Here is a 16,546-nt window from a genome sequence, read left to right on the forward strand (position 1 = left end):
TAAACGCTGGTCTAACCATATATAGTGAACTTCGCTGAGTGGCATTTAGAAGTTGGTGTGCTGAACAACGGGGAAAGTTATATGGATATACAACTTCTTTATTATAATGTAAGTGACGTTTTGGTCCGCCAATTTCAATCCCGTTCTGACATCAAAATATCTATCAGAACCAATCTTTTCCCCAAAGTTTTCTCCTAACAAAGTTAGATAATAGACATGTTATACCAACAACTGATTTTCTACAATATATTCATACATCCCGACGCCATTTTGACTGTAGCTAATAATTGATGTCTGTGATATGTACTCTGATACCACCATTGGTGGTCTATTGAGAATAAAAGTAAAGTAAAGGCTACAGCCGGACGTGGTCGCATAGGTTTTGATAAGCTGATTGGTGACACGTGTATCCAATTGACCTTTCGTAACATTTTCGTTTCCAGGGTAGGAGTTGAAACTCGTTCAATCTATGGATTCATCTACCTGTATTATCTTGTTTATAATTTGGTCAACTCATGTCAAAACGATTCAAATCGAATGAGAGCAATAGGTGACATTCTCTGGGATGCAGACAAATAGACCCTCATACACATCTACAAAACATGTATCATGTTCACACTTTGTCGCTCCCGTCCTTGTCTATCCCCTACCAATTATGATAAACTAGACTCCTTACAATATAATAATATAAAAAACACACCAAAAAACCCTTCCAAGGCGCAAAGACTAGTACCTACTCCCTAGTAGTTACTAGACGAAACCAAATTACTCTAAACTACCAGGTGAACAAAAAGGCACCCTCAAATTCAGAATAAACCCTTTAAAACATCCCTATTCAGCCACAAATTACAGTGTATGCTCGATTATCCAGACTAACTCACAATGTCAAGGTCACACACCGCACGTTTCACAAACAAAACATAAACACCGTTCCCTGCCTCCCCAGCCCTACTTTTTAGCATTTAACCCCTTTTCATCTATTTAGTAGACTCCTTACTAGCTTATCAGCAACAGTTTAACTGTTCTGCACAATAAGTCACAAAATACTTTACACTACTTACTTAGTTGAACTTATACACAATCAACTTCCCAGCCCTCTTACGTCCAAACTTACTCCCCATCTAAACTAAATTTGTACAGGTGTTTTATGATATAGTGCTTTATTCCCCAAGTAATCATTTTATTACGTTTTTGTTAAAAACACCTTCCACGTCGGTCGATGAATTGTGGCACTGTCACAAGTCGATAGTTGGGATATGGGGGCAGACAGACATATACGTATGTACACAAACCATTCTTGTAGAAGTATCGGAGACTATGGCACATACATTTAGAACAATACCTTCTTCACATAGAAGTAGAAATATATATGTTTGAAATATTCACATATATAAAGACCAGACGAAGGCACAGGGTGTATACAATTCTATCACTGATACAATAAAGCCCGACGTCGAGAGAGAATACAATATAGGATTTTGGCAACGTTAAATCACATGGGGAGTTGGTTTGGTTTATTGTTTAACACCGCACTCGGCACTGTACCGGCTATATGACGGTGGTCTGTAAATAATCGAGTGTGGACCAGACAAGCCAGTGATCAACACCATGACCATCGATCTACGCAGTTAGGTTACGATGACATGTGTCAACAAAGTCAACGAGCCTAACCACCCGATCCCGTTAGTCATCTTTTACGACAAGCACGAGTTGCTGAAGACCAATCTAACCCGGATCTTCACGGGTAACATGGGGAGTAGGCAAATATGTAGCTTTAGCCAAAGAAAAAACATTACTCTTAAAATACCTAAAGGAATTTATGGGTGTCAATTTCTGTATTTGTGGAACACGATGTTACGGAGTATATTCTTATTCCTTCATCAGGTGAATGAAGAAACTAGGAAACAGAAAGCTACATACGTACATTTGAAACAACAGTGACAAGATAACAAGGGAAGCAAGTTGTTAATTATTGCTAAATTGGTAGGGTGGATGGACAAAATGGAAGCCAGGGATTGTTAATCCCGGCATGACTGATGAGATAACGATGGTGACATTTAACAAGGGAAATGACAGTAAAGAAATGTAAGCCTGGAATATATCCAAGCCTAATTAGTCTAAAGTGATGTAACAATAATGATTGTTATCCTTTTTACAGACTTTTTAAAAACACTCATGTATTTCATCATGCTTACAATCCTGGTTGCCGTTGTACAAAACAACCTTAGCCCTAAGGCTACCTTAAGTCTATGTTAGGGTATGGGAGTTACGGTCACCTTAGCGCTAAGATCGTTTTGTACAACGGCACCCAGATTGTAAATCCACTTCACAACTTGTCCACGATGATACCCATGATGGTGGTGTTGACAACGACGCTGATGTATGAGTGAGCGGGTTTTCCTTAATAAAACATGATATCAAATTAAATTGCTCAATACGATCATAACGCCAAATAAATATCGTGTCCTGACTATCTTCAGAAAGACATTCAGTTTAGTGTAAAGGGAAAATAGCTCCGAAAGTTGTATGAACGGACCTCTGAAAATCAGTGATGACACCAGGTGTTCACAAAGAAGTGTAAGCATGTCCTGCCCTACCGGTAGCAGCCGTCATTCATAAGATATGCCTAAACTGGATCTATGTTTGCTTGACATCAATACTATAGCCGTGACACGGAAGCCTGTAAACCAAACAAGCAAGTGAATGATGGACAGGAATATTCTGTTGGACAACCTCGAATAACGACTGCTGAACAGAAGCACAGAGATTATCAACAAGACCTCCGATACTATATTACTGAGATGACACTGTAAACTGTCAACATGTTATATCACATAAATATACGTCACTGGTGATGCTTTTGAACTAGTGTACCTACCTTGTACATACAACATGTGCTGACAATTGGGAATGGGGCCATCACTCCATGTGGAACAGTGGTATCTTCCCGCATCCTCTGATGTTGCATTGTGAAGCGAGAACTGGAGGATGACTGCATCAACTGACCTTGTTATCTTCGTTATATTGACTCTCGTTCGGTAGGAATTCCAGATGTAGACCTTATCAGAGTGTACCCGAGGAGTGTCTACTTCAAAGAGTCTTTTATTTCCAGGGCCCATCACTTTGAAATACTTATTCCACGGCATCTTCAAAGTAATCAAACAACTGTGTCCTTCACGAACTACTGTGTAGTTTTCATAAGACCCAGCTGAAATAACACAAGTATAACATATTATCTACATTGCCTTGCTCCCGTGAAAACTGGAGATGTCTGTATGTTGTGCATCGGTACAATGTTACACATTCGACATACTTTTCAAATATCAATGAATACCAAACTTTTCAGGGCAACTCAACATTTTCCTCTTTGTGGTGACAGTACAGGAGAGAACAATTCAGGTCACTTCCTTGTGAATGGGCGGTTTTATCATAACTATTTAATTGCCATATCCATGTTATAACTTATACGCCAAATACATGTTTTAATACTTCGTACGTCCGAATTTCAAAATCATTCACTTACATTGTTTAACCAGTACATACACTTCACTCCATCCTGACACTGCTCTCGGTCCTATCACAACCTGACACTGGAAGTTATCTCCCTTCACTGTGTTCACGTCACTGACAGTGAGGGTACTTCTGTAGATGCGGCCTGGTACCTTGAGCCACCGGGCCCAGTAATGACTCTGTGTTATGCTGTATTCAGAGCTTTCGTCTAGCGGCAAACTGTTCCTCGTCCAATTAATGGACGCGTTTACATCATCACCACGATACTTGTAGGCACTGTAGCAGGACAACGTCACACTCCTGTCCACGTGAGCTGTGTCTGGTGCAGCGATGTACGGCTGTTGGAAATCTGTAATAACAAATTGTGAGTTCAGCTATGACATAATAGGTGTCGTGGACAAACACATCATGGTTGTCCATTACACATGCACAATTCTATTGTTAAATAAGAGCTTGACACTTCTGATCTTGCCTTGCATTATTCTTTAGTATTTAGATATTGTCAGTCGAAGGTGGGTATTAATCAACATCCTACATTGCACTTCTTTGAGAGGCATTTAAGAAGACCAGCAACTCATCCCCAACTTTTGGACAACATCCACATCCTAGAAACTAACCGATCAGACTACAAGATTAGGAAACTTCTCGAAAACATAAAAATCCAACCCTTCCAGCCCACCATGATCAAGGTTATTTTATCTCCTCAGCCTATCACCACCTAATTAAAGATCACCAGTAATCCGCCCATACCTCGTCCAATTGGTTTCTATGCTCCCTTTTGTGTATTGTAAAAACAACCAATCAATGTGTACATCCACCTACCCTCCTCAACTCACCATTACCATCTCAGTGTACATCAACTCATCTACTGTATAAACTCATTCTGCATATTGTTTTAATCACTATCACTCTGGACATCAACCTACTCTGCTCAAATCACTAATTAGTAATCCAATGGATATCAACCTTGTCAATTGCAGTTATGCAGACATGTATATATTCTCCATGTTACAACTTGCTTGATAACGGTGTTAGTACCTACACCAAATCGTCGCACGCATTGCAATAAAGAAGTTGAATATCCATAGAACTTGGTTCTCCTTCCTACATTGCACTTATTGTGTATCATATGTAACAGGGTGAAATAAAAGCTTACATTAACTTCATGTGTTGCGTTATTTTTTATCAAAATGTATATACATCTGTGATGTTTTGGGTTCAATAGAGGTTCATTGTGTTCACAATGAGCAGTTGTCGCCAAATAGTGTTTTAAGTGCTTAATGCAGGTCTCTGATTGCTTTGGATCATTCCATTACAAGGTCATAGGGTAATTAAGTTACTCCTCTCTGTCAGGTATGTGATTTGTAATGATCACCTGGTTGATTGGGATTGACTTATTTTAAATCATAGGTCATCAGCCATTTTCACTCACACAGCACTTGTCACCCTCACCTGATGTGCTCAGCACTTGTCACATACTTGATGTGCACAGCAAATCAACATACTAAATAAGCTACTTCCAAGGTTAGTAATTATAGAACACTATTGCTATATGCTTTTATTAATGAATAAATGACATAAATAAGTATCATTAGTAAGCATTTTCAGTACAGTATTTGATAGTGTAATTAATACTCTTATGCAATAATGTGTGTATGAGTGATGATTTTATATATAACTTTGTATTATCAGTGTGATTGGATTATGCATATTATATATAAATCACACAATAAAGTAAACCTTTCCTTGTAGATATGTGTATTGTACAAGTTAATTGTTGTGTCTGAACTATTCTCAATCACGTGACATATATATATATTTTCATGTGTTATATTTGCTTGGCTCAGGTATCACAGTCCTGTAGTATGAGGAGGGTTGACCGCCGGTAACAACACTAACGTGTCACTCACAGGGTACGCAGGTTATAATCTATTTCGTTCTTTATGCATAAGTGATGTGTTTGCTTATTGTTGCATATATTGTATTATTGTCATGTGTCATGTACTTCTAATGGTATGAGCACATGATGTATGCATTATTACAGATAGTAATGTACCTGTAAACATATGCTTATTGATGTTATGTAATATAGTGTGATGTAATATGTACGCTTGTATTTTAAATCACAGAAAACTTATGATAACAAAGTACAGGATGATTCAACTGATATTGAATCCTCAGGGTGACATCACACCCGAAGATTCTCACCGACTAGAGGGTAAATCCCAGGTTGCAACATTTGGATTTACGACAATAACATCCATGTCATTTGTGAATATAAAATGATATTCCAGTTTGGGGTTATATTATGTAAGAGACAAGACTGATGTATTTGACTTTCCACAAGAAACCGATCTTTGAATTTATGATGTACATAGGAAAACTTGACTTTCCACAGAAACCGATTTTGTTTCGAGTGAAGGTCGGTGAAAACACCAGGTCTTTTTACAAAATGGGTAAGTGTGTACAACCGATGACACCCGGTGTTAACTAAAAAGGTAAACATGTACCGATACTAATGAACTAAACAGATTCAGGTTGACTGTTTTAGTTTCCAGAATCCTTGCAGAATTAATGACTCATCTTTACGTCCTTGCATTGGCTCCAAGTTTCAAGTTTTTAGCATGTATGGAAGAATAAAGTAAACAAGATCCTGTACACATCGACCTTTCCGTTCATCTTAGGATTGTAGTTATATTTGTTGATACAAACATAACTTCAGCTACATGAATCTTAACAAAACAATCCATTCAGACTACATAGTCCCAAGTACCGACGTCATCCGTCCCAAGCATCATTTGGGGTTACGTCCCTTGGTTTTGCAAACGCGACAAAATGTACCACAAGTAAAAATGGAACTAAAATGAAACTCTGACTTGGGTGATAGAAGAAATTGTTTAATATGAACGTGATGTGAACTGTTGGTGAGTGTTTGGATGTTAAGGGGACTAGATGAGCCTGCAAAGAAGGGAATTACCTCTTGAGGCGATGCAGTTTCATTTCACGATGGCACACACGGCAGTTTCTAGCTGTGTGATATATTTTGGTAAATAGAGCAATCTATGTAACGACAACGAGTGAGTGAGTGAATTTAGTTTTATGGCGCTTTTAGCACTACTCTAGCAATATCGCAGCGTGCGACACCGGAAATGGGCTTCACACGTGTCCTCAGGGTCACAAGCAAACGCTATAACCACAATGTTACATAACCGCCCGTATGTAACTACACATGTAATGGTTCGTGTTGGTGATTCGTCACATTATTTTTCTCAAATGCCATATGATGGAACCGTCGAAAAGGGAAGATAAGTTTTATCATGTTTGGAAATTAAGGAATTCCCCATAGTTCAGTAACTCTTCACTCGTTTGACAATGTAATTATGAGGGATACCGACGTTCTTTGGGACTTGAACGACACCTGGTTTGGTAGTGTTTGTCAAGGCGAGATCCTCCACAACAGTCAATATAACTCCATAAATACAATGATGCAAGTGTATATCAATACCTAAGTAAGGAAAAATAACCCACAACCCCAACAAACCCACCCACCCCCAAGATTGCTCACTGACTCCTGTACACAGTACCAACTGGAAATAATGCAAAACATACGAAATCAGTGGCATCGTTCAAGCCGTACCCACTCTATTATGCGAAACCCCATTATCCGTGGTTCAAGGGAAGTTACTCTCTCTCACTACATGGGACATGCGAATGTGGGCCCACATTCGAAACTAAACAACATTTGAAACGTTGTCGACAAGATATGACAGATATCTGACGAAATCAATACTCATAAATACAATCTAAGTTTCACTTGTTGATACAAAATGCATGAAATAGTTACTACACAGTAAAACAATAGCAAACGACACCAGTACTTGTGCCGCGAAACTTGGTCATGAAGTCATTAATATTCGTGTGTGTAATCCTTTCGTGGAACGGTTCACGTCATTGGTTGACAGTTTGACATTTGATGTCATCGATAGGCGTCATATGCTAATCACCGAATTTCTACTTGGAGCTTTCTACGGCAATATTATCGTGTCGTAATCATAATGGGACGTGGAAGGGTTTCGAGAATATTGCGTTAACTGAACGTGTATATATGGGTGAAGAGTCTTGTCAGCTTCGGCGTGAAATATGTTAAACTTCCCATCAATACAATTACACTCAATTATAATGATAATCTTATCACGACAGACGGTTGACTCTTTGTTGCTTTCAAATTAAAACAGAATTTCGATTAAACTGCATTTTTATCAATGACGATAAGTGAATGATTTCACCGAAAAAACTGAAACACATGAGACGATATATATATAATTGCTACTGCTGTCACTCAGCAAGTGACAGCTGCTCTGGGCATTGCACATGTTTGGGTAAAATAAAATGCAACGTCTTTTTGTTTTGAATGAATACAATCTTTACGCATGTCTTCGTTTTTTATCACTTACAATGTTTTTCAAATGTAATTTTTAAAAGATAAGACGAGTATATTTAACCAGTCTAATTCTAAAAGGTGGGCCCACTCGAAATAAATTTTAAAAAGTGGGCCCACATTTCTGATTACTTTGATGCCTACAGTTTTGTTTGTGAGGTCGTTTTTCGTTCTGTTGCTTAACTACAGTAAACACATTTTTAGATGCTAATATTTTTAATTTTACATATTTTTTTCAAAATATGGGCCCATTTACAAAAGTTTCTATAGACAGAAAAATAACTGGGCCTACATTTCTGTTTTCACTTTATTGCATACAGATTGGTTACTGATATCGTATGTACTAAACTATGGTGGCTGAACAGTGCCATCGCTTTCTCACCTTAAAATTCGGAGTCGAGAAAGCGATATCACGAGACGAGAAAGCGATATCATTGTGCACGAGAAAGCGATAACTCGAGAGAAGCGAGAAAGCGATAGAGAAAGCGATAGATGAGAAAGCGATAGAGCGAAAGAGAAAGCTATAGAGCGAGAAAGTAGAGATAGAAAGCGAGAAAGCGAGAAAGCAATAAAGGAGCAAAAACGATAGAGGGAGAAAGCGAGAATAGCGAGATAGAAGAAAGCGAGAAAGCGATACAGCAAGAAAGCTTCGAGAAAGCGATACTTCCCATAATCTTGAGCTGTCTGCACATGACGTCTTGCCTGCATATGATTTAATCCAACAAAAGGCTGTATCGCCTTTTGTTTTAGTCGTATAGAAACAAAACGAACATGCATGTTTTCAAATTCTGTGGCATTTTTGTAATTAATCCTTTAACTTGTCCAAACAATAAGCCAACAATAACTCCAGAAACCGATTGGGTTTTCGTTGAAATAAATGAGTGCTTTTAAAATGTCTGTAAAAAAGATAACAATCATTATTGTTACATCACTAATTAGGCTTGGAATAAATCCTGGCTTACATTTTTTTATTGTCATTTCCCTTGTTAAATGCCACCATTGTTATCTCATCATTTATGCCTGGATTAACAATTCCTGGCTTCGATTTGTCCATCCACCCTACCAATTTAGCAATAATGAACAACTGGCTTGCCCCCTTATCACTGTTTTCCCTTGTTATCTTATCACTGTTGTTTCAAATGTACGTATATCCCTTTCTCTTTCCGAGTTTCTTCATTCACCTTGGGCTAAAGCTACATATGTGCCTACTCCCCATGTTACCCGTGAAGATCCGGGTTAGATCTTCAGCAACTCATGCTTGTCGTTGTAGGGATAACAATCGAGTTGGCCGGCAGCCACACAAAACATTTATTCACGACGACTGGATAGGACAGAAGACAAGACGAGACTGATGCACACATGCAGCATGGACGACCCGCTAACAACACTCAGACGTGATTGGCTCACCGTGTCACGTGTGTGATGCACGAGTATCTGCAATACTTAAAGGGACCATCCACCTCGCCTCAGTGGGATTTAAGATTACAAGATCTTTACTGACCAAAATATTTCTACGTCGTGTATGTGCATGTTTATTTGAACACAGTTCCCACAGACAACTCATATCTGGTACTTCCTTCCCTCCAGAAGGAACACTGCTCTAGAGACAACACGTCACTTGATCTGCCAAACATGGCGAAATAAGGTGATACTCCAGTTGTTCTATACTGAGTCAAAAAAGAAACTTCACATTCTTCCATCAGGGCACTATAAAAGAACAAGAGATGGTAAGATGGTTAAATTGGTATTATTTCATTGCTGAGATCTGTATGATGTACTCGATACACTGACAGTGCCATAATCAGTTCCATTAGGCTACACCGCCGTTCCAAAACATGTGTATACAGAATGTCAAGTCCCAAGAATAAAAATGCGAAATTTCTCAGTTCTGCGCCATTGCTTTTGCAAGGCAGCGCCAAGTTCCTGCAAATTCTGAGGTTGGTTCTTAAGACCACGAAGCCTTCTCCCAAGTGCATCCCAAACGTGCTCTATTGGATTAAGGTCAGGGGACCTCGATGGCGAGTCCATTCCAGCGTTTTGAAGGAAATTTCGTGTGAACATCGCGGTATGCGGCCGAGCATTATCATGCTGGAACTGTAAACCTGGGCTATGAGCCACCATGAAAGGAACGAGTTCAGGGGTGAGCACCTGGTCGGGGTAAGCAGCAGCTGTGAGCTTTCCAACGATGAGCAGAAGTCGGGAACGGTTGTTCCCACAGAAAGCACCCCACACCATGCAACTTCCGCCCCCGAATCTTTCGACTTCCTGTACACAACATTCGGCATACTGTTCACGGCGTCGTCTCCAGACTCTATGCCTGCCGTCCGCGAATCTGAGGGTAACTCTGGATTCATCGCTAAAGATGACTCGATTCCAGTCTCTCTGGGTCCATCGGAGGTGACGTTGGGCCCACAGCAGACATTGACGTTGATGACGTTGACGTTGACGTCAATATTGGCCCACGATATGGACGTCGAGAATGGAGATTGGTAGCCCGCAACCGATTTCAAATGGTCTGTGAGGACAGTCGACCTCTAAACATCTCAGCCCTGGTTCGTGTATTGACGGTCTTCTGCTCGTGACGTCACATGTGGACGACCCGACCTTGGGCGATCAGAAGTTGTGCCAGTTTGTTGTAGACGATCTCGCAAGTCATACACAGTATGATGGCTGCATCCCATTGCTCTTGCTACGTCAATAACTGATCTTTCTGCTTGCAACATGCCAACAGCACGTTCACGTTGCACATTTGACAATCGTGGCATTTCAAGTACTGTTAGAACTGTGGTTTAAAAGTGTTTTTTCGATTCTTGAGGCCAATGCAAACACGTGCATATGAAGAAAACTTTGATGCGAAGATCATGTTATCGACTGCACGTGCAAAACCTGATTTGGCACTAACGTCATTTGCACGAGGAACGGATGGGTTTGAGAGGGGTTTGCTAACGTTTTTCTAGAGTCGAAAGATAGGGATCCCATTTTGGATACATAGATGTATCATCAGAGAAAAAGTATTCATTATTTTTCAAATTACATTTTGTGAAGTTTCTTTTTTCACTCAGTATATTTGGACATGAGTTATGAGCCAACACGATTTCGGGTAACACTTTGTCCCAATTCTTTTCACTGGCTGCAGCTTTCACCATAGATGATTTCAAGGTTCTATGTGCCATTTCCACTGGATTTGCTTGAGGACGATCCATGAAATCCTTGACTTCAGCGGACATGAAAGTTGAACAATTACCAGTGTGTAAAGTATGTGGCGGTCCAAAGATGGAAAACAGTTTTTCAAACGCATACATCGCTAATGCAGAGGTAGCTGATCGTACGGGAAACGCAAACACCATACGTGTCAGATCATCCAAAGATGTCAACAAGTACTCATAACTTTTCGATGACGTAGGAAGCGGTCAGACATAGTCACAGTGGATAGTTTGCCATGGTGCTGAAGCTGTCTGAGTTACACCAATGGGACTCTGGGGCACAGCACGAGGGCCTTCTATACATGCTGAACACTGACTGGCGTATTCTCGAACTTGTCAGTCATCCTTGCTAAATTCCATGTACGTATTGCACCAAAATGAGCAAGATCATGAGCACGCTTGATAACAGCATACTGTTTATCTGTTGATAAAGCACAGATAGGCAATTCCTCTAATTCTTCCACGGGAAATCTTGACAGAATGTCACTTGGAATGTTATCTTTCCCAGGTATATATTCCACATCAAATTGATCATCTGAAAGTTCTAAATACCATCTCGCGCATTTATCAGATTTGGATGACATAATAAATGTCAAACTTTCTACCATAAATATATTCTCTAAACCTCCGTACTACCCAGATAAGTGCCAAAGCTTCCCTATGTACAGTGGAATAATTCCGTTCAGTTTTTGACAACATTTTTTTAAGTATAACAAATAGGATGATCATTCTGCAGAAGTACCCCTGATAAACCCGTTTTACTGGCGTTTGTCTGAACAACAAATGCAGAAGCATTAGGACTAAAGTCAGGATGTGCTCACACTGGTGCCTTAGTATTAACAGCCTTAACTCTGTCAAACGCACACTTCTCACTTTCATGCCAAACATACGTACGATATTCTACCATGCGACTGAGTGGCAACACGAGATCGGAAAAGTTGGGAATAAATCTAACAAAGTATGTAGCCAAACCAAGAAATGACCTCACTTGCTCCCATGTACAAGGAACCGGATAATTCCGAACCGCCTCAATACCTTTTACACCAGGACCAACTCCATCATAAGAAATTGAGAAATCAAGATATTCTATAGTATCTATAAAGAAATGACATTTGGAAGGTTTTCAAGTCAAACCAACAGACGTCATTCGCTCAAACACCTCACGCAACATTGACAAATGTTCATCGGCCGTGGACGAATGGACACACACATAGTCCAGATACACCAAAACGTTATCTTTCGACAACCCACTTAGGACAAGATGCATAGTACGTTGGAATGCTAAAGGAGCAGTTTCTAAGCCAAAACATATACGCGAGAACTGCCAGATACCAGACGAAGCCTCAAATGCAGTCAAGGACCTAGAAGTTTCATCCAAAACAATCTGATTATAAGTAGAGTTCATGTCAAGAATCTCATCAGTGCCTTATTAGGAGTCATTAAAGGGAAACGTTCGTCAAGCAACTGATCATTCAAATTTCTCAGGTCCAAACAAAATCTTAAGCTTTTATTAGCCTTCTTAACCAAAACAATTGGTGAAAAGACGTTGATGTACTAGTTTCCACTATACCACCATTTATTTCATTTGTTCATCAACAATCGTATCTACATGAGGACCAAAACGCTTGCGACGCTGCGTAACCTTACTCAAATCTGCGTTCGGTTTAAGTGGAACTCGCTGCACCACGTGACCCAGAGGACTGACATAACACCAAAATGTGTACCCACCTGACTAGAGGCTAAGTGTAATTCAGTACGACACTTTTTCTCCTTATGACCAAGTTTTTTTGCAAAACGAACACTTTATACGCAAAACTGCAGAATTATCAGAATTGTTTTGGGACTCAGGCAATGCGTCATGTCTACAAGACTTTCAAATTTGGGCAGTTTTGCTTGCTGACTAATAATGACCTGTAAATGATCCTTAACAGATTTGGAATACAGACCATCATAGAAACGCTGAGAACATAGTTCTTCCTTATTTGATTTAGCAAATGAAGGATAAGCCTCGTCTGCTTTTAAAGAAAACGATGCGCAAATTCATCAATGGTTTCAGAAACCTTTTGTTGCAAAGTATGAAAATCACTAGTTTTGTTTACATTCAACAGTTCTGTCAATTTCTTTTATTAAATACTTCTGAAAGTTTCATAGTCAGATTTTGATTCAGTGGGGCAGAGACCAAACACTCTAGCACAATGACCCGGGGGTAAAACAAGTGCAAGCCCCCGAAGTTTTTGTCTTAAACTCCAACCAAATCCCCAGGCTTTTATTTAGTAGATATTATCAATATATGCAGAAAAAGTCATTTGCTTAGGGTCATAAACTGGCATTTTAAAACCTCCTCCGAAAGTATACGACTGGTCAGCGTTCTGGGAGCCAACAGCATTCTCTCCTTCAGGGAAGGTCATGCTGACCTCACTCCGGGTGGCACACTACTCAACAAAAAACTGCGACGATAATAACAAATAAAGTCAGTTTTTCACTCACACAGGTTTAAATCTGTTGTAACTTCAATTTTCTTTACCGCTCCCACCAAATGTAAGGGATAACAATCAAGGCGGCCGGCCGCCACACAAAACATTTATTCACGACGACTGGACAGGACAGCAGACAAGACGAGACTGGTGCACACATGCAGCACGGACGACCCGCTAACAATACTCAGATGTGATTGACTCACCGTGTCACGTGTGTGATGCACGAGTATCGCAATACTTAAAGGGACCATCCACCTCATGTTTACATCTCACACGTAAAAGGTGACTAACGGGATCGGGTGGTCAGGCTCGCTGACTTGGTTGACACATGTCATCGTAACCTAACTGCGTAGATAAATGTTCATGATGTTGATCACTGGCTTGTCTGGGCCAGACTCGATTATTTACAGACCTCCGTCATATAGCTGGAACAACGCCGGGTGCGGTGTTAAGCAACAGAACAACCAAACCAACTTCCCGTGTGATTTAACGTTGCCAAAATCCTATATTGTATTCTCTCTCGATGTCGGACTTCATTGTATCAGTGATAGAATTTTATACACCCTGTGCCTTTCATCTGGTCTAATTGTGTGTGAATATTTCAAACATGTATATTTCTACTACTATGTGAAAAGGTATTGTTCTGAATTGTATGTGCCATAGTCTCCCATACTTCTACAAGAATGGCTTGTGTACATACCTATATGTCTGTCTGTCCCCATATCCGAACTATCGACTTGAGACGGTGCCACAATTCATCGACCGACGTGGTAGGTGTGTTTAACAAAAACGTAATAAAATTATTACTTGGGGAATAAAGCACTATATCATAAAACACCTGTATAAATTTAGTTTACATTGGGAGTTGAGAAGTTGGACGTAAGAGGGTTGGGAAGTTCGTTGCGTATAAGTTCAACTATGTAAGTAGTGTAAGGTATTTTGTGATTTATTGTGCAGAACAGTTAAACTGTTGCTGATAAGCTAATAAGGAGTCCAGTAAGTAGATGAAAAGGGGTTAAATGTTAAAAAAGTAGGGCTGGGGAGGCTTTTTGGTTGTGGACCATGCGGTGTTTGGCCTTGACATTGTGAGTGAGTCTGGATAATCGAGCATACACTGTAATGTGTGGCTGGATAGAGATCTTTAAAGGGTTTATTCTGAATTTTAGGGTGCCTTTTTGTTCACCTGGTAGTTAAGAGTAATTTTGTTTCTTCTAGTAATTACTAGGTAGTAGGTACTAGTCTTTGCACCTATGACTTTTGGTGTGGGATGGGTGGGGGCTTTTATAATTGTAAGGAATTTAGTTTATCATAATTGGTAGGGGATAGAGAAGGACGGGAGCGACTCACTCCAGTGTGAACATGATAAATGTTTTGTAGATGTGTTTATTTGTCTGCATCCCAGTGAATGTCACCCATTGCTCTCATTCGATTTGAATCGTTTTGAAATGAGATGACCACCAGATAATACAGGTAGATAAATTCATATATTGAACGAGTTTCAAGTCCTACCCTGGAAAATGTTACGAAAGGTCAATTGGATACACGTGTTACCAATCGGCTTTTCAAAACCTATGCGACGACGTCCAGCTGTAGCCTTTTCTTTACTTTACTTTTATTCTCAATAGACCACCAATGGTGGTATAAGCGATAGCACGAGACGAGAAAGAGATATCATTGCGCGAGAAAGCGATAGAGCGAACGTGAAAGCGATAGAGTCGAGAATTTCTGGATAGTTTTAAATGGTTTTTAGCCCATGAATGGCGTTGTATGACTTGACGTTTAGAGAATATCTAATACAAATGTAGACTTTCCTTTGGCATGCAATTTGCACCTATGTAATAGTCATTTCGTGAAATAACGCAAACGTAAATTTTGTGATGTGACTAAGGGAATTTCATATTTTATGAAATGACTGGATTCGAATTGTCTTAACCAACCTAATCACACCAACCAATTGAATTACTTCTTTGATGGGCATTTTAGAAGTTGAGTATGACAATGATTATGGATATACAACTTCTTTTATTCTGTGAAGGCGACGTTTCGACATAGATTATAATGTCGTTGTCAAGCAAGTGATACATGAGTAACAAATTGAGAGAATATATACATGAGTTGTTATTACAGTAAATAGGGAATCAGTTGTTTATACAATAAATGAGGTTGATGTACAACGTTTGTATAAGAGATTGAGTAAGTTGATTGGAAGCCAGAAGGGTGATATACAAGGACTAAATTAGAACTGATAGGAAGCCAGGTGGATGTATATAGAATGGATGGGGTTGATGTACATAGTTGAATTGAAACAGATAATGTACACAAGAAATTATGTCTCCCAAAAAAAGAAACGCATCTTGAAAATAGCAATTTCATGTAGCAATGAATTAAAACGTGATTCATTTTACAAAATGTTTTGCTCTGTTTATGAGTCCTATGGTGTTTATGTTTTGAAACATCACAACAAAACGCACCATTCGTAAAATACCCGTATTTAACAGCATGATTTCCAATTTCGGCGTGTAGTGTCACAGAATACACAATTCACGAGCAATGCACGTGAAAGTTGGGGATCAGATAGTCTCAATCCTGGGTATAAAAGGTTAATCGCTGTCTGTCGATTATTCATTGTATTTGGATTATTGTTGACGAACGCAAAATCCCACGTCTAAGTGAAGCCAACCGTGATATCGCCATTGGTTTGCTTGAAGCTAACCAGTCTCAACGTGCAGTTGCCCGACGCATGAATGTTCACCAAAGCATCATTTTTCGGCTCTGGGGGAGATATCGCCGGCAGAATTCGGTAGCAGATGCCCCTCGCATTGGGCGACCTCGAGCGACCACTGTGGCGCAGGATCGTTACATCCGGGTACATCACTTGCGTCATCGAACAGCTACGGAGGCCAGTACCGCTCGACAAA

The 16,546-nt window shown here is 39.8% G+C and overlaps 1 protein-coding gene across 1 annotated transcript in view; it reads right to left on the reverse strand.

Annotated features, from left to right (window-relative positions):
• Nucleotides 1-2,326: 2,326 nt before the first annotated feature.
• Nucleotides 2,327-16,546, reverse strand: part of LOC124274005 — a 64,239-nt gene continuing 50,019 nt past the window's right edge. Inside the window, exons 4-5 of the mRNA XM_046709337.1 lie at nucleotides 2,879-3,208; nucleotides 2,327-2,400 (exon numbers count right to left, since the gene is read on the reverse strand). Of these exons, the coding sequence (XP_046565293.1) occupies nucleotides 2,327-2,400; nucleotides 2,879-3,208 (404 nt within the window). The remainder of the gene's footprint in view (nucleotides 2,401-2,878; nucleotides 3,209-16,546) is intronic.

The sequence above is a fragment of the Haliotis rubra genome, unplaced genomic scaffold (genome assembly GCF_003918875.1).
Source record: "Haliotis rubra isolate DU_JTF1 unplaced genomic scaffold, ASM391887v1 Scf187, whole genome shotgun sequence".
In the NCBI taxonomy this organism is placed as follows: Eukaryota; Metazoa; Mollusca; class Gastropoda; order Lepetellida; family Haliotidae; genus Haliotis; species Haliotis rubra.